This window comes from Lissotriton vulgaris, chromosome 9 (assembly GCF_964263255.1).
Source record: "Lissotriton vulgaris chromosome 9, aLisVul1.2, whole genome shotgun sequence".
Classification (NCBI taxonomy): Eukaryota; Metazoa; Chordata; class Amphibia; order Caudata; family Salamandridae; genus Lissotriton; species Lissotriton vulgaris.
Window position 1 is genome coordinate 1,244,828,246 of NC_141697.1, and position 25,468 is coordinate 1,244,853,713.

The 25,468-nt window shown below is 45.4% G+C and overlaps 1 protein-coding gene across 2 annotated transcripts in view; it reads right to left on the reverse strand.

The window, feature by feature from the left end:
- The window catches only part of LOC147693181 (uncharacterized), a 132,405-nt gene that overhangs the window by 82,785 nt on the left and 24,152 nt on the right, over window positions 1–25,468 (reverse strand). Inside the window, exons 2-4 of one of the 2 annotated variants that reach the window (XM_086939423.1) lie at window positions 23,916–24,042; window positions 16,116–16,226; window positions 11,223–11,294 (exon numbers count right to left, since the gene is read on the reverse strand). In XM_086939423.1, coding sequence (XP_086795549.1) covers window positions 11,223–11,294; window positions 16,116–16,226; window positions 23,916–24,042 — 310 coding nt within the window. The remainder of the gene's footprint in view (window positions 1–11,222; window positions 11,295–16,115; window positions 16,227–23,915; window positions 24,043–25,468) is intronic. The other variant, XM_086939424.1, reaches the window with a different exon arrangement.

The window sequence follows — 25,468 nt, forward strand, 5'->3', positions numbered from 1 at the left end:
ACATTGGCAACCTCCATTTCCCCCAAGGAGACTAGACTAGTTGAGTGTATTACCAGATTTGCTCTGGATACTCCTCTGATCCCATCTGTAGATTTACTGTCCCTGGAGTAGCTGTATTGGGTGCCTTAGTGGCTTTATTGTAGGGGCAGTTTTTGTCTACAGTTAAATGTCCCAACGTTTTACAGTTGTTACAATAGGCTTTGTTAGGATCAAAGTTCTTCCCCCTATAGGGCTGAGGCACATAGGGAGTAGTTTGGGACCCACCCACCTGGACAGGTTTTTGGGGCCCTTTGGAAGACTCCGACATTATATCTTGGGAATTCTCACCACCTTTCCCCTGGGGAAGTTTTTGAACCACCTTCTTTTGGTCACCCCCATGGCTGTCCTTGTCACCCTAGTCTGTACCCAATGGTCTGCCTTCTTTCCCAATTCTTGGGGAGAAATTAGACCTAGGTCCACCAAATGCTGATGCAACTTTTCATGTGTGCAATTACTCAAAATGTGTTCCTTCATAAACAAATTATAAAGTCCAGTGAAATCATGGACATTGTGTCAATTTAACCAACCATCCAGTGTCTTTACTGAGTAGTCTACAAAATCTATCCAGGATTGGGTCTGGGTTTTGTGAGCCCCCCTGAACCTAATTCTGTACTCCTCAGTAGTGAATCCAAATCCCTCAGAGTTTTCTTCATGAGGTCATAAGACCCTGCATCTGGCCCAGAGAGGGTCAGAAGCCTTTCTCTATAGTTACCAGAGAACAGTTCCCACAGGAGTTCCCCCCAGAGAGGTTTCTTTAGTCTTCTGATATCACAAGCCCTCTCAAAGTCTGTGAACCACTTGGTGATATCATCCCCTTCCTCAAACTTAGGGACAATCCCTTTGGGGATTTTAGGATCATAAGATTGCTTTTTATCCTTATTAATTGGTATTGCTGCCACCAGATATGGGGTCTAAGCCCACCTCTTTCCTATAGTGACTTTTAATTTTTCTGGAATTCTAATGGGACTTAATCAAGGCATTATCAGACTTTTAGTATTTTGGAAAACCCAATGTCAGAATTCTAAAGGCAATTTGTGAGTTCTGTCGTGTGATCAGGAGGTAACCAAGTAGACCAACAAATGCAAGTTTGTATCCCACCGCTGATCCACCAATGTGAGAAAGTGGCTCTGTATATACTGGACCAGAATAAGGTACAGTGTGTATAGAGTCCACAAACCCCAGAAGTATAACAGAGGTTAAAGCCAGGTTTGACCTTACTCTCTAAAGTGGTAGCTTGGTCGAGCAGTAAGGCAGTACCAGAGGACAGCATAAAGCATTTGTTGTAAACACTCAGTCAGCAAAAGATTTCACACACTCAAGGACTGAACTCCAGGCCAATTGTTTTTATATCAAAAAGAGATAGTTGTTTTATTTCTAGAACCAACAGGTATCAAAACATATGCTGTTCTCAATATGAGAGGTCTCAGATGAGTACTTTACAGAAAGGCAATAAACTTTGTAAAGACAATAGGTACAGGGGTTGCAGTAGGCAACATAATTCTACACACAATTTAGCCTTGAGCTCAATGGATTTCCTAATATAAACATAGTTGATTTCTTTGTAGATTACTTTGGTAATTCCAGGACTGGCTTCTAGGTTTAGTCCTGGGTCTAAGCTGAAAACAGTTTTGCAAAAACGTTTTAGGTATTGTAGTGATTTTTCAGGAATAAAAAGCTATTTTAAAAGTTCACACTTAGAAACTTTTCAACAGGAATCTGGCAATGTTATCCAATGGGAGAAAATTCAGGTTGCAGGTAAAGTACGATCTCGTTACTTTTGTAATCCAGTACTGGTCTCCTTGCGCCAGCACTGGGGTCTCAACTCAAAACAGGTAAGTAATTACGTTTCAGTATTTCGCATGATTTTTAAAGAATATTTCTAGTTTTCAAAAGTAGACAGAAGAAATTTCATAGAAAATCAGACAATGGTTTCGTATGGAGAAAATACAAGTTACTAGTAAACCCGGTAAGGATTACTTTTGCGGTTCAGTACTGGGCTACAAGGTGCAGTATTGGCTTCTTTTCCTGATCACAGGTGAGTACTTCGGAATTCGGGTGATTTTATATGATTGTTGCGTGTTTATCTAGTTTCCTGATCGATACTGTGACCTTATGCCCCTATTCGGCTATAAACCCATTTATTCCCTATATTGGCATAACCGTTCAAGTGCGATTTTCTGAAAAGTCATCTCTGGCCTCACACGAACAGAGCCACATTCCAGCATAGTTCTCTCTGCCACTTCCTTTGCGACCAATTAGTGCAATGACAGAGCAGTAGTCACTATCTGATATTCCTAGATAACACTCCGAGTTCTTCAACAAGATAAAAACTTAGCAAACCTGGAAATCCCCGCTTGCTATGTTTTGATTAGTAATGGAACTCTAATGAGCAACTGATAACTATCACTTCCTAGTGACATCTTTAATTGACGTCTTATGTCCAGCAAACTTGCGTCAAACCCGGCACCTGTCAGGTATAAATATTACCAACGTTGCCTTAAGCAAAGAGAGCTGTAAGCTGTGAGCTGTGAGCTGCAAGACCCCGTGTTGGTAAATCTAGCACTCTGTCGCTGCAGCCTGCTATCCTGTGGTGGTGAAGCTGCTGATACCATTATCGCCGCTACAGGGCGAACTATGGTGCAGTACGCTTAAGGAGCTGAACAGCCGTCCCTCTGCGAAGACATCCAGCAGATTCCAGCTGCCCGCTGACGCTGTCCCCCCTCCTTCCTCGACGCGCTGAAGAGAAGCCGCTGCCTTTCTCGTGCAGAGAAATCCAGTCCCGGCGCTTCCGGTTTACCTTCGCGGGTGACTGGGATATCGAGAGAGACCCCTGAAGGAGATACCAATCCTCCATCATTCTATTCAGAGGTATGGTGTTGACTAAACCCTTAGACGAGACTTCTTGAAACAAACCTTGGCAAAACCAACTTAACTTAAGCTACTTACTTACTCCCCTTTTCACGTGTTAGGCTTAGGTCAGGCACACTGGGGTAGGCTTAGTTAGAAGCACCAGTTGAGTATGTTAGCCTAATGTATATATGACTGTATATATGTTTTATTACTTTTAAACCATTGTATGGCTAAGAAACCATATCAATGCTTTTACAGTTCTATTTCGCAATACTTATCTTACTGTACGTACTTTTTATAATAACAATTATTGCAATTGTGGCAATACATTTCTCTTGTACGAGAAGAAAGACTGTGCAATAAATGTTAACCCTTTATTGACAAACGCCCTTCTCTCTATTCTCTACATCTCGTGAAAGTAAACTGCACTAGACTGACTGAGTGAAATACATGTCTATTGTTTCACACGACCCTAGAGATTGACTCTTGATCTGAGGAGCAAAGTTGTCATGTTGCACGGTTGTTGGAAAACTGAATCCCTTCTTGTCTGTGCCAAGGAAGCTGATCACTTCCTATGCAGAGAAGAAAGTTTCCAGTGACCTCTGAGCTAGTTGGTAACACAACCCAATTAAGTTTAGCATAGTCAGTGGAGGCCTGGAATATCCGCAGTTCCACGTCGATACTACTGTTTATGTTATTCCAATGCGCAGGGCCTAGTGGGAAACTAGGAACTACACTACATGATTATTTATAGTTTCCAAAACTTCACATTTAGAAGATTTTTCGAGTCAAACCAGTCAATGTTATCCAATGGCAGATAAGTGAGTTATCGGTTTCCAGGTAAGTACTTGGCTGGGGAAGTTAGGGGTCTGGGCATAGACTCAGGGATCCCCCAGGGTCAGGTAAGTACAGTTGGCTCACCACCAGCGGCACAGGGGCGGCCGGGTGCAGAGGTAGTTAGGCCCAATGTTATCCAATGAGGGGAAGGGGGCCTCCGGTTGGTGGCTGCTGGGTAGCAGGCCACGGGGCTGTGGGAGCTGGGCTCCTGGTCACTTGCTCAGGGCAAATGGGGAAGTAGGATAGGGTACAGGTTGCACTGCCAGGGGCACTCGGGCGGCTGGATGAAGGGTGCTTTTGAGCCGTCGGGCGCTCAATGTTATTCAATGAGGAACTTGAAAAGGGAATGAAGGCTGCAGGCTCTGGGACTAAGGATCTTCTGGAGCGACCAACACTTCGAGGGGTAAGTTGGGGTCTTGGAACATAGGTAGGCAACCAGGAGTTGGGCACAGGGGGCCGTGGGGAGCCGGGTGCAGGGGTGTCTATTGAGGTTGGGAAATCTTACCCCCTGCTGGTGGCGGTCGGAGGGGTCCTCTGTCCTGAGGCTGCAGGCGTCGTCGGGGTCGTGGAGGAGGGTCTTTGGGCACTGGACTTAGGGTCCCAGTTGCCGGGGGGGACGTCCTCGTGGTCCTGGATCACTCAGGCACGGGCTCGACGGGTGCAGAGTGGGTTGATCCAGAGCTTCCTGGCTGGCACCAGGGTTGTTGTTGCAGCAGAGCCTCTGCTGATGGGAGTCCCAGGCTTTAAGAGGGTCAAGGCAGGCAGGTCCTCTGGGTGTCTCAAGGTTGCTGTTCGCAGGAGTCGCCAGGATTAGGCAGGAGCAGGTTCCAGGATCGACAGGCCGGTAGGGCTGGGGCCAAGTCAGTTGTTGTCGTCCTGTTGTTAACAGCTGCACAGCGGGTCTTCTTTCTCTTGATCTTCTTTCTTCTTTTCTTATCGGGATCTCCCGAAGAAAGGTTCAGGGAGCCCCAAAATACTGAATTTAGGGGCGTTACAGGTAGGGCAAGGACAGGGACCAATAGGTCCCTGTCCGGGGTGGGTAGCCTGCTCCTCTCCTGTGGGAGAGCTCCCAATCTTCAAGATGGCCAGAGCCCGGGGTCGTGCTTCACATCGTCTCCCCCACCTGAGGGGTGGGGTTGGCATACGCTGGCACCCCCCCCCCCTTCCTGACGTAGTTCTTCCCGCCAGTCTTCTCGCCAGAGTGGGGTCAGAACTGGTGGGGGGCATTTGCTGGGGGCAGCAAATGGTCTGGAGAAGCTCACAGAGGCGGCATACTTTTGAAGCTTCCCTCTGCCCATACTGGGGGAGGAGACCTAGCACCTCACCCAGGTGCATTGTGCATTGTTGCAGGCCCAGGAGAGCGGGGGACATTCCACCCAGGGGTCGAGCAACATGTCAGATGTGTGGCAGCCTCTGCAACCACTCAGCCCAGACATGGATTGTAGGTTAGGTTTTCAGGGGGCATCTCTAAGATGCCCTCTGGTGCACATTACATTAAATCCCACACTGGAATCAGTGCGGGTTTAATGTGCTTAGAAGTTTAGTACCAAACTGGTCAGTCTTCAGTGTAGCCATTATGGTGTTGTGGAGTTCGTAGTGACAACCTCCCAGCACCATATACTCTTTGTGGCATCACTGCGCTTACAGTGCCCAAGAATGGCCCTGGGTACTGTAGGGGCACAGGGCTCATGCACCTGTGCCCACACCTCTGGCATAGGGCACCCAGCTAGAGGGTGACTGAAGTATGCCAGGGCAGTGGGTTCTGTGGGCATGGCACGGCGACGTGCCATGTTGACTCTCTGTTTAGTTCTGTTACTTAGACACTCAGCCTGCAAAGGCAGTGTGTGGGTGTCAGAGTACAGGGCCCCTGAGGGTGGCACAATAAAGGCTGCAGCCCTCAGGGGTCTTCTCTGGTCACCATGCCCTGGGTGCCTGTGGTACCATTTACTAGGGGCTGATAGGTGGCCAGAGATGCCAATTGGGTTTTAGTTTAAACACAGTTTTAGGGAAGGAACACAGGCCCTGGGTACCTGGTTGGCAGGAACCCAGGGCACACTCAGTCAAAGCACATCAGCAGTTCAGAAAAAAGTGGGGGCATACCAATGCAAGAAAGATGGCACTTTCTCACAGTAGATATCGAGCAAATCGTAGCAAGAAAGCTAAATGCAAGTCGGTATCCTCACAGACTTGTGCACAAAATCTTTGAAGAGAGCCTAGTATAATGACTGAGAACGTTTTCTAATGGTGAAAGACGTTCCACTGAAAAGAAAACATTTTGGGCCCGATTACGAGTTTTGGTGGTCCTAGAGTGGGCAGCACGCTACTGTCCCTCTCCAGGACACCGAAACTCACTGCTGCCAGCCAAATTACAACTCATTTTGTGGTCTGACGGGCGAGCGGCAGCGCTGTTCAAGGCTCACTGTGAGTTTTAAACAGCACTGCCGCGGGATCGCCAGTGCAGGTTGCTGCACAGGAAGGAATGCACCATGTTGTGCATTCATTTCAGTGCCGGAACTGGGGTGCAAATCTGCAGTGGGGCACAACATGTGCCCCCTGCATGCACCGCCCGGTTCCCAGGCGGTTGCAGCGGAGCAATGGCAGTCCGACCACCAAAGTCTGGACCACCACCACCACTCCCCCCAAGTCTGGAGGTCCTCAGACTGCCAGACTCGTAATCAGGGCCTTCGTGTTATCACTTTTGGAACAAAAACAAATTAAGACAATATATCTTACAAATGTGGAATCTAATTGTTGGAGGAGATGCTTGTATTGCTAAATTTTGGGCTAGCACCATGCAAGGCCTTGAAAATAAGGCAACCAACTTTAAATGCACATCTTTGTGGGATAGGAAGCCAGTGTAACTTTTTCAGAGACATGTTGCCATCTGAGTTGCTGGGATATAAGCCTGGCTGCCTGGTTCTCTACCATCTGCAGTCTTTTAGTGAGATACAGCGGGATCCGAAGTATAGAGAATTGGCATAATGCAGGTGTGATGTGACCATGGCTAGGACCATCTGGATTAAGGCTTCCCGACAGGTGTGTGAGAAAACATGGGCACACATTTGGACAAGAGTGGATAAATCATCTATTTGCTCACACAAAAGTCTAAAGTACTTACTAGATATGGCACCCCACCTCTGTCACACTGAAGCCGATGTAATGTTCAACAGTTCAGATCTTTGCTTGAAGGGATGCAGTAAGAGGGTCCCTTTTCTTCCCTTTATGATGATCTTTCACAGACATAAGGACTGTAAGGACATTTTATCACAAGACCAATCTCAAACACTGAATTGCCTCTTAAACTATTTGCTCTAAGAAAGAAAGACAGCACGCAATTGGGCAAAGGAGGGTACATGTCCCGCCTTTGCTCCGCCCAGGGTCTATTGCTTGCAGTTACCCGCATGAGCGACATCTGTTTTGAATTATCGTGCCCAGACACGGGCGAGATAATTGAAAACAGATCGCTCGCTGTGGCGCGCGCGCACCACTCATTTTAACTGAGTCTACCTGAAACAACATTTTTATTTGCGGAATAGGTTTCTAATGTGAACGGTAGGTAACAAACATTTAAGAGTGCGAATGATGGATGTTTCTACCAAGAAGACAATATGCCTTTCAAATGGCACAATCAAAAGATACTGCAAAAAAGGTTCACTGCGGCGTTTGTCTATTTCACCGAAGTTTAAAGACTGTTAAATGGGACATTAGTGCGCCATGCCTGACAATTAAAGCTTAAGGGAACACTCATTCCCCTTCCATAGCAAGCTGTAACGAGATACAGATGTTATGTCACAGCTCTGTTGGCCGGTCCTCAACGCCAGTGATCAATCGCAGCCGTCCACCTCAGACACCTGTACGGTTCGCACTGGAACACTGCGGGTGCAGTAGTTACAGGATGGCATTTCTGTACTCTGATTCACCGGGTTGCGGTTCGAATCAGTCAGGCGCATTCAGAGAATACACAGCGATAAAAAGGGCTGTGCGACGGGCTCAGTGAATGCCTCAGAGCTTGTTTGAAAGTACCACCTGAACAGGTTGTGGCAGTCAAAAATAGCGCAGGAGTGCGCCATGCCAGCAGAGTTGAAAACACACTGATGCTCATCTATTAAAGAAGGCGCTTATTCTTTGCTTCCATATTAAACCCTAGATACGAAACATCACCGCGTTAGTTCGTTTTTCATAGCTGCTAAAGAGGTCAACAAGGAATGAGATACAATTATAATTGTATTTGTCAATAACTTGTACCAGCTGATCTTTTAATAATCTTTTGAACATTGAGTAATAAGATTTTAAATCATGGGACTCACTAACCATGTTGAAATGTGAAAGGTGCAACATCTTTTTTACTACAGAAACACGTGTAGTTCATTCCATACAGCGATCAAGCAAGTGCTTAAGTAAACAAGCACTGGCACAGCCAACAGGTTTTGCCTTTGGGACCTTATAAGTGTTTGGTTATCCAGCACAACATCCTTGGTGCACCAACATCAACTGTTGCATGGCTAAACACTTATAAGGTCCCAAAGGCGAGACCTATTGGCTATGCCAATGCTTGTTTCTTGCTGCTTGCAGTCAAGATAAGTACACTTTATTACATTAGTGTTTTATTTTAATTTGGGTTGCATTTATTGCGGTGCTTGTTTCTTATTATTGTCGTTTTCTTTATATCTCATACCTGAGGTCAGCCTTCTCCAGCAGATTTCTTCATTAACACATGTGTGTAGGGTGTTTCTCCAGGTCAGCGCTCGCCCCGTTTTCTTTTCTATGGAGTTAACCATTTAATTGCTGGTTTTCTGGTGCTGCGCACTTTGCTAACATTGAAATTGAAAGCTCCCCTTTACCTTATGACAATAATGACGACGGGGAAGCTTTCACAAATGATTTGAATAACGTTATTAATTTCTCAGTGGAACAAGCCGGTGCAGCTTGCATGAATAAAAATGTCTAAGAACATTGAGAAATCAGCGATTGATATGATTTCCAAAACCTTTTGGCTCATTCTGTGGGGTAAAGCAGAAAATGTAAAATGTCTTCTTCTTTACCCACCAAACCAAACATCTGGCGCTGTGGACTCTCTCAGAGGGATCACTGAGACTCCAGAGTATAAGTAATTGGATCTTTCCCCAACAAGGGGAGGAGTGCTTAGTTAGCGGGCACAAGGGACAGGGGGCTAGGCGGCGTAGCGGGCAAGGGGAGAGATTAAGGGGAGGGGGATTGGAGCAGAGGAAGTAGACAAAGAATGAAAGAGGGAAAGCGGTAGGGGAGAGTGACGGAGAGCATGAAAGAGGGGGGGGGAGTGAAGGGGGCACAAACCGGTAAAAGGGTAAAAACCGCATCCAAGGTCCGGTAAGCTGTGATCCCAGGGGAAGTGGTATCATTCCCACATCTCCGCTGTGGGAGGCTCCCTTACGCAGTTGACTCTCTCAGAGGGGTCTCAGAGACTCCAAGGCCTACCTACTGGATCCTTCTCCAACAAGGGAAGAGGGAGTGCTTTGGTAAGGGGCGTCATACCATGCAGATCCAAAATGTGATTGAGAAATCACTGAAAGGCGCGCTTATTTTACATGAAACTACCAAGTTTCTTCAAAGATTTCGTGATGTCTAATCATGATTGGAATGAATATCAACTATTCTTTTGCTAAGTAATTTCCTTTTGGAATGAAATAAATTCTACACGATGAGCTCAGGAAAGTTTTGAGTATTTTCATTTGAAATAAGACTGAAGCATCACGAAATTTTTGAAGAAACTTGGTAGTTTCATGTAAAATAAGCGCGCCTTTCAGTGATTTCTCAATCACATTTTGGATCTACTACGTAAGGCACTAACAGGCATAGTGCGACAAGGCAACGCGCCCAAAAATGTTTTTCTAAATTAGATACACACTCACAAAGGAGTGCACGGAGATACAATAACCAGCGTCATACCATGCCTCAGATGTGAGTGGTTCCCTTGATGCTGTGGACTCTCTCAGAGGGGTCACTGAGACTCCAGAGTAAGAATATTATATCTTTCCCCAACATGGGGAGAAGGAGTGCTTAGTCAAAGGGCAACAAGGGACAGGGGGCTAGGTTTTAGTTTTCGGAACCTGAACGCTTGAAGCCGAAAAGGTGGGATCTCGACTCAGTGTGGTACCGGAAGGCTTTCCATGTGCTTTCAGTGCTGAGCCCAAGGGCGGGGCAGTCGAAGCTGAGTCTCGGTGGCGACAATGGCCAGATGGGAATTGCGGCCCAGAAGCCTATTGTTTTTTTGTGACTGGAGATTTTAGGGTGAGCAGGTGTGGGGTTTGGGTACTTACAGCACCTTGACCAGGCGGAACATCATGCGACTCCAGATTGATCCATAAGTAGGAGTCCTAATCTCCAAGCAAAAATGCTCCCTTTTCTTTGGCCACAGAGGCCTCAAGATCTTCCGGTTCGTTATCTTCCTGCCCGAATATATCAGACATGTGCTCGACCTCTCGTCTTTGTGTTTCTTCGCACCGTGTCTGATGGTCCCGCAGGGTCTTTTTTGATCAAAATGACCAACAGGCCTCAAAATCTTCTCTGTGCACGGGGCACAAGCATAGATTGCAGACCTAGTGAAGGTCGGTCCGAGGGTACTAGGAATGGAACTGGGGGCTGAATATGAACAGAGTGCGTTCCATCAGCAAAGTATCATCGTTGGAGTTGAATGGATGTGAAGTAGCCCAGATGGGTGAGGCCTGAAGGCTGCGAGCGAGATGTGCAGACTAGAACAATGAAAGTCTTCTGAATTTCGATATGCGAGGAAGGGAAAATGCGCGCAGAACAATACTGACGAAGGTAAAGTGGATTACGCACCAAAAGGATCCCAAAAACGGTCCTGAACCAGAGCGTCGTAATACACAATTGAACCTGTTGGCGGAAAGAAAACAATCTAACAGTGGAGTCGATGCCCACGTGCACAATTACCATGAGGAGTCACCTTACTTCGGGACTCGGAAAACTTCTTTAAAGAAAAACAACTTGCAAACATGTGGACCCAAAACTTGATGGCAGGAGTATGCAAAGCAAGCGATCTACAGCGACAGATGCCTCGAACACAATGTTTTACAAAAAAAAACAAAATACTGAAAAACCAAAAACAAATTCCACACAAAATAAAAACTTGAAACTGAAATTCTAGGTTAGTAGGACTAATGGGAGATTATTGCATGCAGTCATACAAGAAAGAGGTTGGATGTTTCATGTTGTGTCAAAGATGCCAGCAAAATCTTGTCCCCTTGAAAATTCCATTAAAAATACACATTGCAGCTACTTAAATTCCATTGTCAGTTGAAGAAAATCATGGCAAAAGGAAAATAAAGCAAGAAGGAAACTTTATTGCTGTAATTTACCATCACATGCTTATTAACAACAGTTGCACACTTGTGACTTGTTTACGAGAGATTACAGACTCACCTCAGACAGAAAGGTCACAGCAAGACAGCTGTACATAGCTGAAAAGTTATCTTTCCTCTCCTAGTCAGAGCACTAACCTGAGTTGTGGTCCATACTGCTCTTTGCGACTTCTTCACCAAGATGATCAATGAAAATCGGAGCTGCCTCTTCTTTCCGCAGCCAGTATTAAGATAATAAAAAAAATGGAGAGCATGTTAACAGCAGATTAATATATTGGATATTAAACACAATGTGAGTTTTCACCAATACAAAAATGTTATCTTACACCACTGGAATCCATCCCTAGCATCCATAGGCCCAGTGGAACCCATCCCCAGGGCATTGCACAGCCCCTCCTCTCGACCAGATCCCATCCCCGGGGACCAATTTAATAAAGAAAGGTTGGGGAAGTGTGGCCCCCGACCCTCATTAGGCCTGGGGACCCCATCCCCCCATGGACGAGTAATTAATAAAGGGAGGGACCCGAGGCCCACCTCCCTGAGCCTAATTAGGCCAGAGGACCGCATCCACTGGGGCCGAAATAAATTCAAGAGGAGAGGCCTGCACAGGCCCCTCCCTCAGGCTTGTAGGACCCTAGGATCCACTCCCACAGAGCCGTATCTTTTTTTAAACGGGAGTGCAACCCCTCCCTGAGCCAATTTTGCCTCCTGTGACCCATTCCCCGGGGCTGGCTGTTTTTAAAGGGCAAGCGCATCTATGTTGGCCACAGGGGTCCCCCACCCCCCAGGGCCAGCATCAGTTGTAGCTGGGTACCTCCCCTTAATAAATATATTGGGCCCCTAGGATGGATCACTGGGATGGGTCCTTGGGGCGAAATATGGCTTAAGGAGGGGTACCACGTGCCCCCCTGCCCTTAAATATATCTGACCCGAGGGATCGGGTCCCCAGGCCCTAAAATGGGCTGGGGAGGTGGGCCAGGGTATCCCTAACCTGTCAGGACAGGGGATTAAGTCCCCGAGTCCATGAGAACATTTTACTCATGTTGCTGGCAGCCAATCAAAAGCACTTGCTCTCGAGAGTCTGACCTTAATTTCTAAAAAAACTACTGAACGGATTTACACCACATCACAAAAGCACTGCGGACCACAATCGAGCTTCTTGCCAAATTTGGTGTCATCCCGTTCAGAAGTTTTTGCTGTAGCCCTGCCTTAAGAAGTCGTCAAAAAACGAATGGGGAAATTTGCCTTTAGGACCCACCCTTTTTTCTCAGCCCCCAATCAATCAATCAATCAATCAGCGTACTTGTAAAGCGTGCTACTTACCCGTGAGAGTCCCAAGTCGCTGAGGGGAGGGGGGGTACTGATTAACTTGAAGCTTTCCAGGAAGTAGCTGAAGTGAATGTGGACTTTCTGGAATGTTTCAGGAAGATTCAGCAAACAGCGCCAAAGATATTAGCAAACCAAAAAAAAACGCCATGTCTTTGGAAAGCAATCCTCACTAGAACTACCCAGTGGCAACCGCCACTGGGTAATATGTAAAATATATTCACTGAAAAAAGACAAAGGTTACAGGGGTGTTATAATTAGGCTCAGATTTCACTCGTACAAAACCAGTGAAATTCAGCAGTTAGCTGAGCTAACTATAACTTACGCCCCAGGCTCTAATAACTGTGTAACCTTTGTAACGATGTAACCTGCAATTATGGTCTGATACTCATGTAAAGCGCTTTGATACCTCCGGGTTTAGCCAGGTCTAGCCAGCGCTATATAAAACCTTTAAAATAAAAATTAATAAAAATAAACGCACTGCTTATGACCTCACATATTACATCACTCATGGCATGGTCAGTGACATCACTGATAATATCAGCCACAGAACCACTCACACACCTACTCACCCCCATGTGGTCCCTGGGGCTATGGGGGGCCAGACAGCCCCCCACTGTAACTATTTGCTGCAGGGAGGTGGCGCTCTCCGGGGCTGCAGGGGGGAGAGTGGAGTCCCCAGGGGAACCGCCTCATCGGCCATGTGCGGTGTAGGGTTGGCTATAGGCCAGGCCTGGTTGCCAACTCCCCACTGTGCACTGTGTTGACCTCAGGGCCTGGCTGCAGGCCAAACCTTGTTTCCAAACCCCCACTGCGCACGGTTAAAGGCCGTGTGCAGTATAGGGTTAGCTGCATCCCGGGATTGGCTGCAGACTCTGCGTCCAACCACGATATGCACGACCGAACACCCTGCGGAGCGTGGGGTTGGATGCATGCAAGGGGTTGGATTAACCTATGGTAATTAAATATTGCTTTACGTTAAAGAAAAGGTTAAAGTAACATTATAGTTAGGTGAAATGTTTCGTTTTAAACTCTAAAAACCACCAGTTATAGTTGGAGCTATAGCAAGGAACTATAACTTGTGTCCTAAGGTGATTATAAGTCGTGCCCTCACCATGCATGAAAATTACCCTAAATCACACTTCACTCAAGCCCTCTCCTTTGACTTCATTGATAATGTCACTGTGCATAGCGGGGGCGTGAGTAATAGTCACCTTCGGGCACTGGTGAATTTCAGTGCTTTTTAGAGTACCAGTTTAACACCCAACTATAGCAATAAGCATCGGAAAGGTGATCAGCCAGCCTTTCCAAAGGGCTTTCCACTGCCCGGCGACGCATGTTGTTGCATTTTTTTAAACTTTAAACCATTTGGGCTAGAAACAAAACTTGTTTTTTTATTAAAATCTGCAGATTATTCAGCAGATGATGGATTATGAGACAAATGCAGCAGGTTTATAACTATGCAAAAAAACTCAGCAGCCACGCAGTTGCATAATTCCAGTGTCCCCGACCATAACTCACACCCCCATCAGAAACTGCTCATGACATCATATGGCATCATCATGACATGTTAAATGACATCATTTTTATGACCTCTCAAGTGAGATTATTGATGGCATCAGTAATGACAGCATCCAGAGTCCTTTTGCCATGTAGAGCGGGATTAGCCGAAGAAACCATGACCTGTCACAAGCCTACACTGGGCAGGCTCTTCAGCTGTGCACAATAGGAGATAGCTGAAGGCACTGGTTTCGGCCAGGCCCAATGGCCAATTATCCACTAGATATCACATTACACTCTGGACAATGGGGGATGGACCTACAGCAAGGCCCTGAGACAACCCTCCACAAGTCGCCCACCCTACTGCACATGGCCTTTGGTCAAGTGCAGCAATGGTTTGGTCACCACCTAGCCTCTGGCCAAAGCCCGCCAGGTGACCAATCCCACTACTCGCAGCCTTCATCCTTGTGCAGCAGTGGTTAGCCTTAGGGTCTGACCTATGGCAAGGCCAGGCATCCAGACTTTATGGGCCACCAATGTCCACTAAAACGTTTTGGCAAGTTCAAGAGGAGCAGTCTGGGGTTTTTCATCGTCAACTTTTTGAATAATCTTAAGCAGGCCTCGACTTTGAGGCAATAAGTAGTGGTGTGGTGGGGTAGAAAACATATACTGTGTCCAGAGAGCTTTAGATAATCTGCTGAGAAATGCATTACTGAACTGCACACTCTATGATATAATATATGGCATTAAAATGTATGTCTTGGACTTCCAAACGAGCTCCAATTCAAGTAAGGTTTCACAGCATCAAAAGGGCCTGTTTCTTAGTAGTACTGCCTTATCTACTATTCTCAGAGAATAGCAGTTGCAAGTGAGAGATAAAGCTCTTTTTCAATTTACATTCATGTCCAACTAAGCAGGGAAAGAGGTTCCATTACCATCATCTCAATCTCAACAAGAGGAATAACTGATCTTCCCAAGGGAGGCTCTGGAGACAGGAAAGAACTCTAAAGACTCCATAGTTTGGGCATTTTTACACATGCCGCTTGTGAGAAGAAACATGAATGCCGGAAGGGCTGTGTGCAAACATTGAAACAAAAATTCAATAGACAAAGAGGTGTATATACTTTAGGGAGATCAATGATATGAAGGCACCCCAAGGTGAAGCATAAGCAGCAGGTTGAGAAATTCCTTCATGACCAATTCCAAAACAGTATACAAGAGAACCAGAAAATGTCCTTGCAGCGGTGCTGTTGCAAACTGAAAACCAACCCCCTTCTTCCCTCCCAGCATCTTTACCTGCTTCCAGAGCACAACTAGTGTGTTCTACGGCTAACAAAATCCTAGGATTGGGAATCAGAAGATGAAAAAGCACTTCAAAACATATTGTCAATTTAAAAAGTGGTGGTTTGTCATCAAAGTTTCTACAAAGTTCCAGTAAGACACACACAACTCAAAAAAAGCTTCTCTAGTTAGGCCTACCATAGGCTTTGTGGGGCTGTCCATGTGGGTTGGGTGTAGGGCTGGGCAGTAGGTCAAATACTGCAGCCAACTTGAGATGTGCACAGCTGAAGCCCATGTACAGCACGGTTGGGAGCCCACATTGGGTCGGGCACAGGGACTGACGAAAGGCCAGGCCATGTCACACTGCTCACGGCCGAAAGAGATGTGCAGTGGGGGTGACCACCCATGCTAGACTGGTCCTCATCCAGGCCCTGTGGCCATTCGCTGCTGCTAATGGACTTTGACCCTATGCAGTTAGTGCTGGCTATGTATGACAGGTTGGGTCAGGGCCTGGCCAACCTATTCTGCACATGGCTGGTTTGCCATCGTTGCAGGTTCTACGCAGGGCTAGGCCCTGGTACCAGGCTATGCAGGCAACCTAAGCTGCCCACGACATTGGGCCTTTGGCAGGAGGTCTTGGCCCAAAATGGCTGGTTGGTGCATTTGGGTGCTCATGTAGGTTGGATCTTGGATGCAATAGGTCATAAAGAAAATCCCTAAAACTCATTGAAAAATCACAATTGAAGGGAAGATATTGTTAGCTTTGGTTAAAATAGGTTAAAATATATGCATAAATCCTTTGATATCTACTTAAAAAGGACAGTTAAAGAACAGTTATGTTTATGAATTATAACCATAAATGACAGACATTTGACAGTGTTGCCATAACTCACACTAGAGCCTGCTAATACCATTCTCACTGACCTGGGGGGGCGTTAACGCTAGGTCTTCTCTCGGTCGCCATGTTGTTTGTAGTAAATAATTCTTCCTTTTCTTTTGCTCTTAATGAAATGACAGTGGTAGCAATCAGAGGACCTGGTAATGAAAGAACATTCATAATAATGAATCCATAGCTGGTGAATAACAGTCATCAAAGCTGATATTTTACCATGTGACACATGTTGTGTGACAGAACTGACCTTCACCCTAGCACAGTTCATTAAGTGCCAGAAACATGCAGATTTCCAAACAATGGAATACGTTAAGATATAAATGCAGAGATAGACACCGTGCTCAACCAATTCCTGCAAAATGTGCAAAAACCATGCAGGATAAACACATAGAGGCACAGAGACTACCCTTAACAACAACAGATCAAAATAAATGAGTGCACAGATGGACCCGGAAAGGCCAGTTCAAAGAGAAATTCAATTGAGGCCAAGGAGCACTGCATGACTCCATTGAAGACTCCCAATTTATAGCAGAGAAAGTAGAAGCCATCGGACCCTGGAACGGCATGTTTGAGCCTCCTCTCAGATTTCAGAGGCAGTTTTGCATGCAGTTTCATATAAAAATCTGTTTTTAACATAGTAGATTTGGCTGGTAGCAGAAACCCCTTATCCTGCTCACACTTCATCAACACAACATATTGCTCCTGCTCCTACACAAGGCTGCTGATGAACCGCACATAACTACAATCATTGATGCTGGGAGGCAGGACTGGAAGGATAAAGCGCCTTTTATGGTTCATCTGTAACTTTTAGTCCATAGGCTATTCCTCATCATCAAAGCATGGGCACAGAGGAGGAAGGAGTAGGATAAATATCCCCTAGTCTTTGTCATCATGAGTATGAGGGTACCTAAGATGTAGGAGTGGAAAAGTAACCTTAATGGTGACTCCACGATTCCTAGTCAGTAGGCTCTCTCCAATTATTAACACCATCTTCTCACCCCTCAAACACCAGCCAAAAGATACACACTGACTGTCTCCTTTTCGCTGTTTCACTACTGACAGCGTTAGCTGCCTGTGGCCCTCATATATATATGTTAAAGTAACCAGTACTTTAACATATACTTTCTGTATGCTTTGGGTCTGCTCCTTGCTCATAATTTGATGGCTTCCTTCTCTATCTCACTTCCCTGCTTCTGGGTCGAAGGTTTTGTGACTTGAAGCTATTAAATATATGACAATAACTTTTTTTTATATCCTCACTTGAATGTTGTATAAAAGTAATCACTTATGTGTTCAACCCCAATTGGTAGTGAACCCTTGAAAAATAAGCACATAAATGAGGTTATTCAAAACATAAGCATTAAATGAAAGATAATTTATAAGCACAGGAATATCTTTTTTTCTCAAAAGTACACCATGTTTAATGTAGGTGAAATTAAAAAGGGTACATTCAGATACAACAAAACACCATGATAGAGGATATACAAAACAACCTGCAAATTTGAATATAAACATCTATTCCACACAAAAATGATTATCAAGGGTTCACTACCAATTGGGGTTGAACACATAAATTATTACTTTTATACAACATTCAAGTGAGAATATTGAAAAAATCCCTTATCTGCAACTTTTACTCATTGATAAAATATAAATAGCAAAAATGAGTTAAAGGTCACAACATATCAACAGCTGCAACATACATAAACATTATTTAGCGTCTACAACATATTAATAATTACGCCATGTTCAAAGACTTTTCAGGGAAGTTTATCCAAGTATTGGAAATATATGGATAAAAAGGAAACTGATTTAATGATAGCTAGTAATTTTAAACATATTTCATTAAACTGGAAAAGTACATAGGATAACGCCATTAGAGCAGTTCAAATGGGGTTTTCTACAACCATAGACTAGACAGATGATATGTAACTCTAGTAAACTTAGCTACCAAAAGGGATTTATTGTGGTTACCATTAACTTCTTTCACCACTACAGCATCATTTTATTTCAAAACACAATAGAAATGTACAAAGTCCCAACGCCACTATGAAGTATGCAGTCTTATTGTTTTGTAAACAATGATTTTTTTAATGAAAAATATTCTCAAACAGATAATATGCCTAAGACATTTTATAGATCTTAGATAAAATGTTTTACACTTCTATATTTCCATTATTTCTTTTCATCTGTTTTACTTTTACAATATTATGGTTAGGACCTAATTAGTACTAGTAATGTTATTTTCACATATGAGTTGTATACATGTGACTGTATTATTAAAAACTTTTTTTATAAAGCTCAAACTAAAAGAGAGAACAGTGAAGAAAAAATCTAGAATTTGAAAGAGTGATGAGGTGCATTGAGTGAGCAGTAAACTGCTACGAAAGGGAGACAACAAGAAAAGTAGAGAGAGAAGAACAAGTTACTTACCTTCGGTAACGCTTTTACTGGTGGATACAGTATCTGCCTATGGATTCCTCACCTTGTGAATATCCCCTGCGCCAGCAACATTCGGAAACTTTTGTAGCTCTCCATGCAGACGAGGACATACGTCACAGAGGCACGACCCAGCTCGCGACCTCGCTGACGTCACTGGATCCATAATAGATCCTCGCCGGCGTGATGACGTCAGTTCCGCCCTTTTTTCCGTGCCCCCGTTGCACAAGGACGGATTGAGATGAATAAGTATAGTATACACAGTACACAGTATTCAAACAAACACACACAGTGTGAAATCAATGCAAAAAGTAAAAACAATTAAACATTTCCATTGAAAGATATAATCATAAAATCAACAGTTTGCAGGTATAGAAGAGTGGACAAAGGGGAGGCAGTGGGTCAGTGAGGAATTCACAGGCAGATACTGTATCCACCAGAAAAAGCGTTACCGAAGGTAAGTAACTTGTTCTTCTGATGGATACATCTGCCAGTGGATTCCTCACCTTGTGAATAGAATCCCACAGCATTCCCCACTTCCGGAGGAGGGTGTCCACTCCTCTATATCAAGAAATCCTGAAGGACAGAACGTGAAAAATGGCCATCCCTCCTCACTTCGGAATCTAGATTGCCTCCTTCTGGTGATAGTTCCAAACCACTTGCCTCTCTTAGGTCTTCAAAAAAGTCCTCTGACTCTTTAAGTTCTCCTTCTTCCATCTCATCCTCCTTATAACGCTGCTCCTCCAGCAATCTTTGTGCCTCCCGTCTGGACCTTATCTTCGGGGCCAACGAAGTCGCACACGGATCCAACGGAGTCGGAATCAGCATCGAACCCAGATCCAGGGGCACATTCGAAGTCGACCGAGGTCGAGCTGACGGCGCCGGAGATGGAGGAATCGACATCGGTGTCAATGCCAAGATGGAGCCGAAGGCATAAATGGCATGAAGTTTGCTGGAGCATACGCTTGAGGTACTCCCAAATTGAATGCCATGGGACCCGAAGGTGCACCAGAGGGCTACATTGGCCTCGCAAAGACACCGTACATCGCATTAGGATAATGCGCCGGGTCTTGCCACGGACCAAGAAAAGGAGGGTACTCGCCTGGAATGCGCTCAGGCATAGCCGTCACCAGACTCGGGCCTGCCGGCGCAGACGTTGGATCCACTGGAGTCGATGGCCTTTCAGGTACTGGTACCTCTTCTACTGGAGCCGGAGAATGCTCTCTAGATGGAGAAGGATTCGGCGCTGGTGAAGCCACAGGAGAAGATACTTTCACCGGGGAAGGAGGAGATACATAGTCCTTTCGATGTCGATGAGCTTTCGAAGACGACGACTGAGCCTCTTTATCCAAACGGCGTCAAGAACCATACTTCTTCTTTTTCTTATGCTTCTTGGATTTTGAAGCATGACTCTACGTCGACGTCGAGCCCGATATCGACCTCGACCTGTTCTTCGATCTCCTCCGACCTCTCTTTTCTTTACGCATCTGCACCATAAACAGCTTGGCTTCCCTTTCTTTCAAAGCCTTCGAGTTAATTTTCCTGCAGGAAGGACACTCCTCGACGTCGCGGTCCGATGATAAACACCATACGCAATCGTCGTGAGGATCTGTTATGGACATGTGTCCACCACACTCCCTGCATGGCTTGAATCCTGATTTTCTCGACGACATCCTTGAAAAGAGTAAAATATAGAACAGGATACAAACTGGAAAACACAAAGTAACAAGCTACGGAGAGTCCCAAAAACCTTTGGCGTCAACGGCATGGAAAAAATGGAACTGACGTCATCACGCCGACGAGGCTCTTTTATGGATCCAGTGACGTAAGCGAGGTCGCGAGCGGGGTCGTGCCACTGCGACATCGTCTACGTCCTCGTGGAGAGCTACAAAAGTTTCCGAATGTTGCTGGCACAGGGGATATTCACAAGGTGAGGAATCCACTGGCAGATGTATCCATCAGAAATAGAAAGAGGGAGAAACAAGCCTCAAGTGTTTCTTAAAACAGAAACAGCCATTAGATGTAAGAAAGTACAATACCAATCAGAGGTTTTTTTTCACAAATCAGAAACTAAAACAGTCTTATTTTAGCCTCTGTAATACAGTTGCATGGTGCCTCATTTCTTACTTTTACTCATACTACTTTCATCACTAACACTTGTAAACCATTCCTTTTGTTTCGTCACAAGTGAAAGTAAAGTAATAGGTTTTCCAAATACCTCTTTAAGAAAGGTACAGGTGTGGGCCAGGTACACTCAAAACAAGCAGTGGCAGAGCCAATAGATTTCGCCTATGTAAGATCTATTGGCTTTGTAAATGTTTTTTAGACATTTTGCACAGCAGTGACCACGCTGCTTTGCAACATGGCCGAAAGTAAAGAAATTAGCACTGACGTGCTCAAGAGTGGCTGGTTCATGTCGCTATTTTTTTTCTTGACTTGACGCCATTTTGCACAGCAGCATGTGCTGCTGTGAAACATCTCTAATAATAAAAATTGCACGGGGGAAACCTATTGGATTTGTCAATGCTCGTTTTAATTAGTGATTAACACTGCATGAGAATTCAAAAGCACAGCACATTGAGCTACAGTATGTTGACTCTGATAGGTCACTGGTTTGTTTGAGACTACTATAGATGAATCTGACCAGTACCAAGTCGTCTCTTATGCCCCACGGGTCCCCCGAAGAGTCACTTTATCGGAGATCTTTTAGGAGGAATGCCAGATGGTGCCTGCGGGTGTGTAGGTCCTAAGAAGAGGGGGAAAGGTGTGTGCTACGGGAATTAAAAACTGTCCAGGGGATTAAAAGGGTGGGTAATACCCATAGTAAAATAGAACCCGGTGGGTAGAGTTTGTTACCCCAACAGGCTTAATGTGCCTGGGTGTAATAAGTCGGTCAACATGTATCGCGCCACAGGGGTCATTGGGGCTTCTTCAGGACCAGAAACAGCACAAAGTGGTGAAGTGCACGTGAATTGAGAATAAAAACAAATACCAGCACGCCCATGCACAGGGGACTAGTTCTCCCCTTGGACGCATGCGCATTTTGAGCTTGCACCTATGCCTGCGTGCATCCAACCAGCACAACATGGCGTCCTGGAAGGAGGAGCCACCTCTGGCACCTATTACCTACACTATTTAGTCAGTGCCTTGCCTTATTTGGTTTACTTTAGGCAGGCACATGGACAGAGTGGGTGCACTGGACTCAGCACCCGTAAAAGTTTGTAAGTAAGGAGCGTCTGTGTTTTTATGAGACTGGGCATACCGAGCATTGATGGCTCAGGAATCTGGCAGCCCCGTAAGTTAGTGTGTCTGTCTGCTCATGACTGTTTCCTATATTGTTTCCTCCTTTAGCCCGACAAGGTGCAGGTGTCAATTGCTTCTAGCCATTGGAGCATTTCTCCTGATAGTGATGGGTAAGGATTGAATCATTATTTTTTAATGTGAGTCTCGTGATATATCAAGTGTTTCGGGATCTGTACCTGGCATCTCTGGGATAGCAGTGTATTACGGTTACGTAAGTCCCATACTGCCTTGACACTCGGGTCCTCCCTACACGACATGGAGGGGGTTCACCATAACTTGCCACACATTTCACTAGTTGTCTATGTGGGCACGAATTAATGAAGTTTAGGCTTCCCCATATTGTGGCAATTTACCCTTTGGGTACCTTTGGCAGTCGCCGGCAGGGGAGTCCAAGTGATGAGCAGTCTCTTGGTGTTCTCCATGTCCGGCTTCGCCGGTGGACAGATCTTGGATTCTACATAGGGTCTGCGGTCCACCTTATCTCTGGTGTCTTTTGATTGTGGTATGATGTGCACACAATTGTGGCACACGATTTTCAATCAAGTTAGACTGATGCACATGCTTTGTGTTCTATCTTGTCTTTTTCTCCTAGGTTCTGATCCGGAGCGGGTTTAACTATTTGCCACACTGTAGGTTCAGACAGTTTGCTGGCCTGCCCTGATTTATTCTGAGGGTATTTGTTTTTATTCTCAATTCACATGCACTTCACCACTTTGTGTTGTTTCTGGTCCTGAAGAAGCTCCAATGACCCCTGTGGCAACAAGGGCGCGAAACATGTTGACCGACTTACTACACCCAGGCACATTAAGCCTGTTTGAGTAACACACTCTACCCACTGGGTTCTATTTTATTATGGGTATTACCCCTTTTTTTAGCCCTTGGACAGTTTTTAATTCTCGTAGCACGCACCTTTCCCCCTAGGACCCACACCCCACACACCTGCAGGCACCAACCGGCATTCCATCCTAAAAGAACTCCGATAAAGTGACCCTTCAGGGGACCCGTGGGGCATTGCAGCACCGGCCCGACGAGGAGCAAATGCCCAATGATGAAGCATGACATCCTTCGGGGTGTGTGAGGGCAACAGGAGGCAAGACCTGTTCTCCCCCCCCACCCCCCCCAACTAGTGGGTCTCCATTACACCAAGACTTCTTTTCCTTCCTTATCTTTCTCTTGCGGAAACACCTGCAGGCTATAGGCTTTACATTGGGATGCCTGAATGGGAAGCAGACTAGGCAGAGAACCACATGCTAAGGTCAATGCTAGTGGAGTGGTGTGGCTCACTGGTTAGAGGTGGCAGACCCGGGAGCAGAGGATGGCCCGGGACCAGGGTTCAATTCCTGACGCGGCAGGGTCGTGGACCAGGGTCAGCGGACTCGATAATTCTCACCTCGGTGCCTACTCTAACCAGGGATCACACTCGGCAACTCTGGGCATTAGCTTGCCTCATCTCCACAACGGCCCCCCACATACGCCGGGGATGCCTGGTTTCACCTTGGAGATACCCAGTAGGGACCATCTCACAGGGAAAGCCAGGGCAGGTTCCCCAGCGGTCTATTGCGCAGAGATATTCCTTCGGGAGTCGATTCTAGCACGTTAGAAACCCATAATTAAATTAAATTAAATTAAATTAAATTAAATGCTGCACTGCAGGGACGGACAGTGGAAGCAGGAACAAGCAGGAGTCAATGACCAATCATAAGGAAGGAAAGGTAAGTGACGTGTTAGGCAACCAATGGTAAGTAATGGGCAGGCTCTAAGCCCGTTTTTGTAAACTCTAGATTTCGCTGACAGTGCATGCGAGCTGGAGATGAAACCTAGAAAGAATATGTAGCTTATGATGCAGTATTTGTAAGTGGTACCGATATGCAAAGCTCTGAATGAATGACTCCCAAAACAGTCTCTAACCCAAAACTATGAGGAAGAGTTCACACACTGAAAGAGCAAGAGCTAGGAATAAGAGCAATACCCTTTTAATTGTTCAGGAGCAATGAAACACATAACATTCAAACCCATTTTAAAAATTCATAATCAAAAACAGACTTGCCCTATATAACAATCATAGTAACCACAAAAAGAATGTTTTTTACCCAGTGAGATCAAAGCTTGGTGAATTTCCTTCATGATGTTTCGGTAAAGTTCTTTCTGCCAATCCTGTAAAAGCTTCCATTCCTCTTCAGGAAAATAGGCAGAGGCATTGGGGAACATAACCTGGGCCTAGAACAGAAAATACCACATTGATAATCAGTTTCTGGAAGAATACGTTTTAAGCCTTTTCTTGGAGCAAAGAAGAGTGGGACTAATTGTGCTGCCAAAAAGTTCTGTGAATGAGGTGGCGTAGGCTAAGCGAATACTATTCAGAATATAACACCCAAGTATGCTCTCCCATGAGGATAATGCCCCTCTTTTTAGAGAATGGGTGAACGGTTACTCAAGGTATTGGAAGTTGCTTGCCTCTGTTATGAGTAGTTATAAGATCTATTGAGTATGTCCTCCTATTTGGTTACGGATATTTTATATGTAATTTCAGCCTTTGGATAGAGTATATAAAGATTATATGAGTCCAGGTCAATTCATGCCTTTTTCTTTTTTATTCTTCTATTGTATTTGTTCACAACTCAATTTTTCATCAAACTCCATGGTTTTACAAAGGTTGGTTGTTAATTTTTGACAACCGACATGTGTTTGGCCCTCTAGAGGTCATTTGGCCTAGGGCTTTCTCAAGGCTCTTATACAGTCGCTGCCGGCATAGCTCAGGGGTGGCAGGGCAGGCGCGGGTTGGGGGGGGGTGGGGGGGGCAGGTGGGACCGGGTGTTATTTTTCTGATGATGGGCGGCAGCGAGATGAAGGTGTCTGATACAGACCAGTTTGAGTTGGGTTCTGGCTTCGTAAGGAAGACAGTTCAGGGACTTCAGGTGTGGTGGGATGTGGTCAAATTTTCTCGAACCTGTTAAGAGTCTTGCAGCTTCGTTGTGGCAGGCTTTTAGGGGAGAAGTTGAGATCTTGGGCAGACCAGAGAGGGTTGCGCAACCGTATTCGATCCTAGAGATACCTAATGCCTGTACTGCCGTTTTGAGGTCAAACGTGTCAATGAAAAGTTTTAGTTTTCTAAGGTAGCTCAGGTGAAACCTGGCGGTTTTGGCCAGTGTGTTGAAGCAGACTCACATGTTCAGGTTCTTGTCCAGTGTGATTCCAAGTGATTTGGCTGAGTCCACTATGATCGGGGGCTGTTCAGCGCAGAGATCGATTTGGTCAGTGGAGCTTGTGGGAGGGGAAATTTGTAAGAATTCAATTTGTTGCGCATTAGGTTTGGGCTGGTTGTAGCGAGCCATTGTACAGTCAACTTTAAAGCCTCATTCATTGTTTTGATCTCTTCTGGGGATGAAACTTTGATGAAGATCTGTGTGTCATTTGCATACATATAGAAAGAGATGTTGGCGTTACGCAGAATTTCAGGTAAAGATTCCAGATAGAGGTTAAAGAGAGTTGGGATGAGAGTTGAGCCATACGGGACTTCGATCGTAATCGGGGAAGTAGAGGGTAGATTTTGATTAACTAAGAATCTTTGAGAACGGTTCTGTAAGAGGGATTTAAACCATTTGAGAACAGTTCCCTCTAAACCCATCCTGTTTTGAGCCGGTCA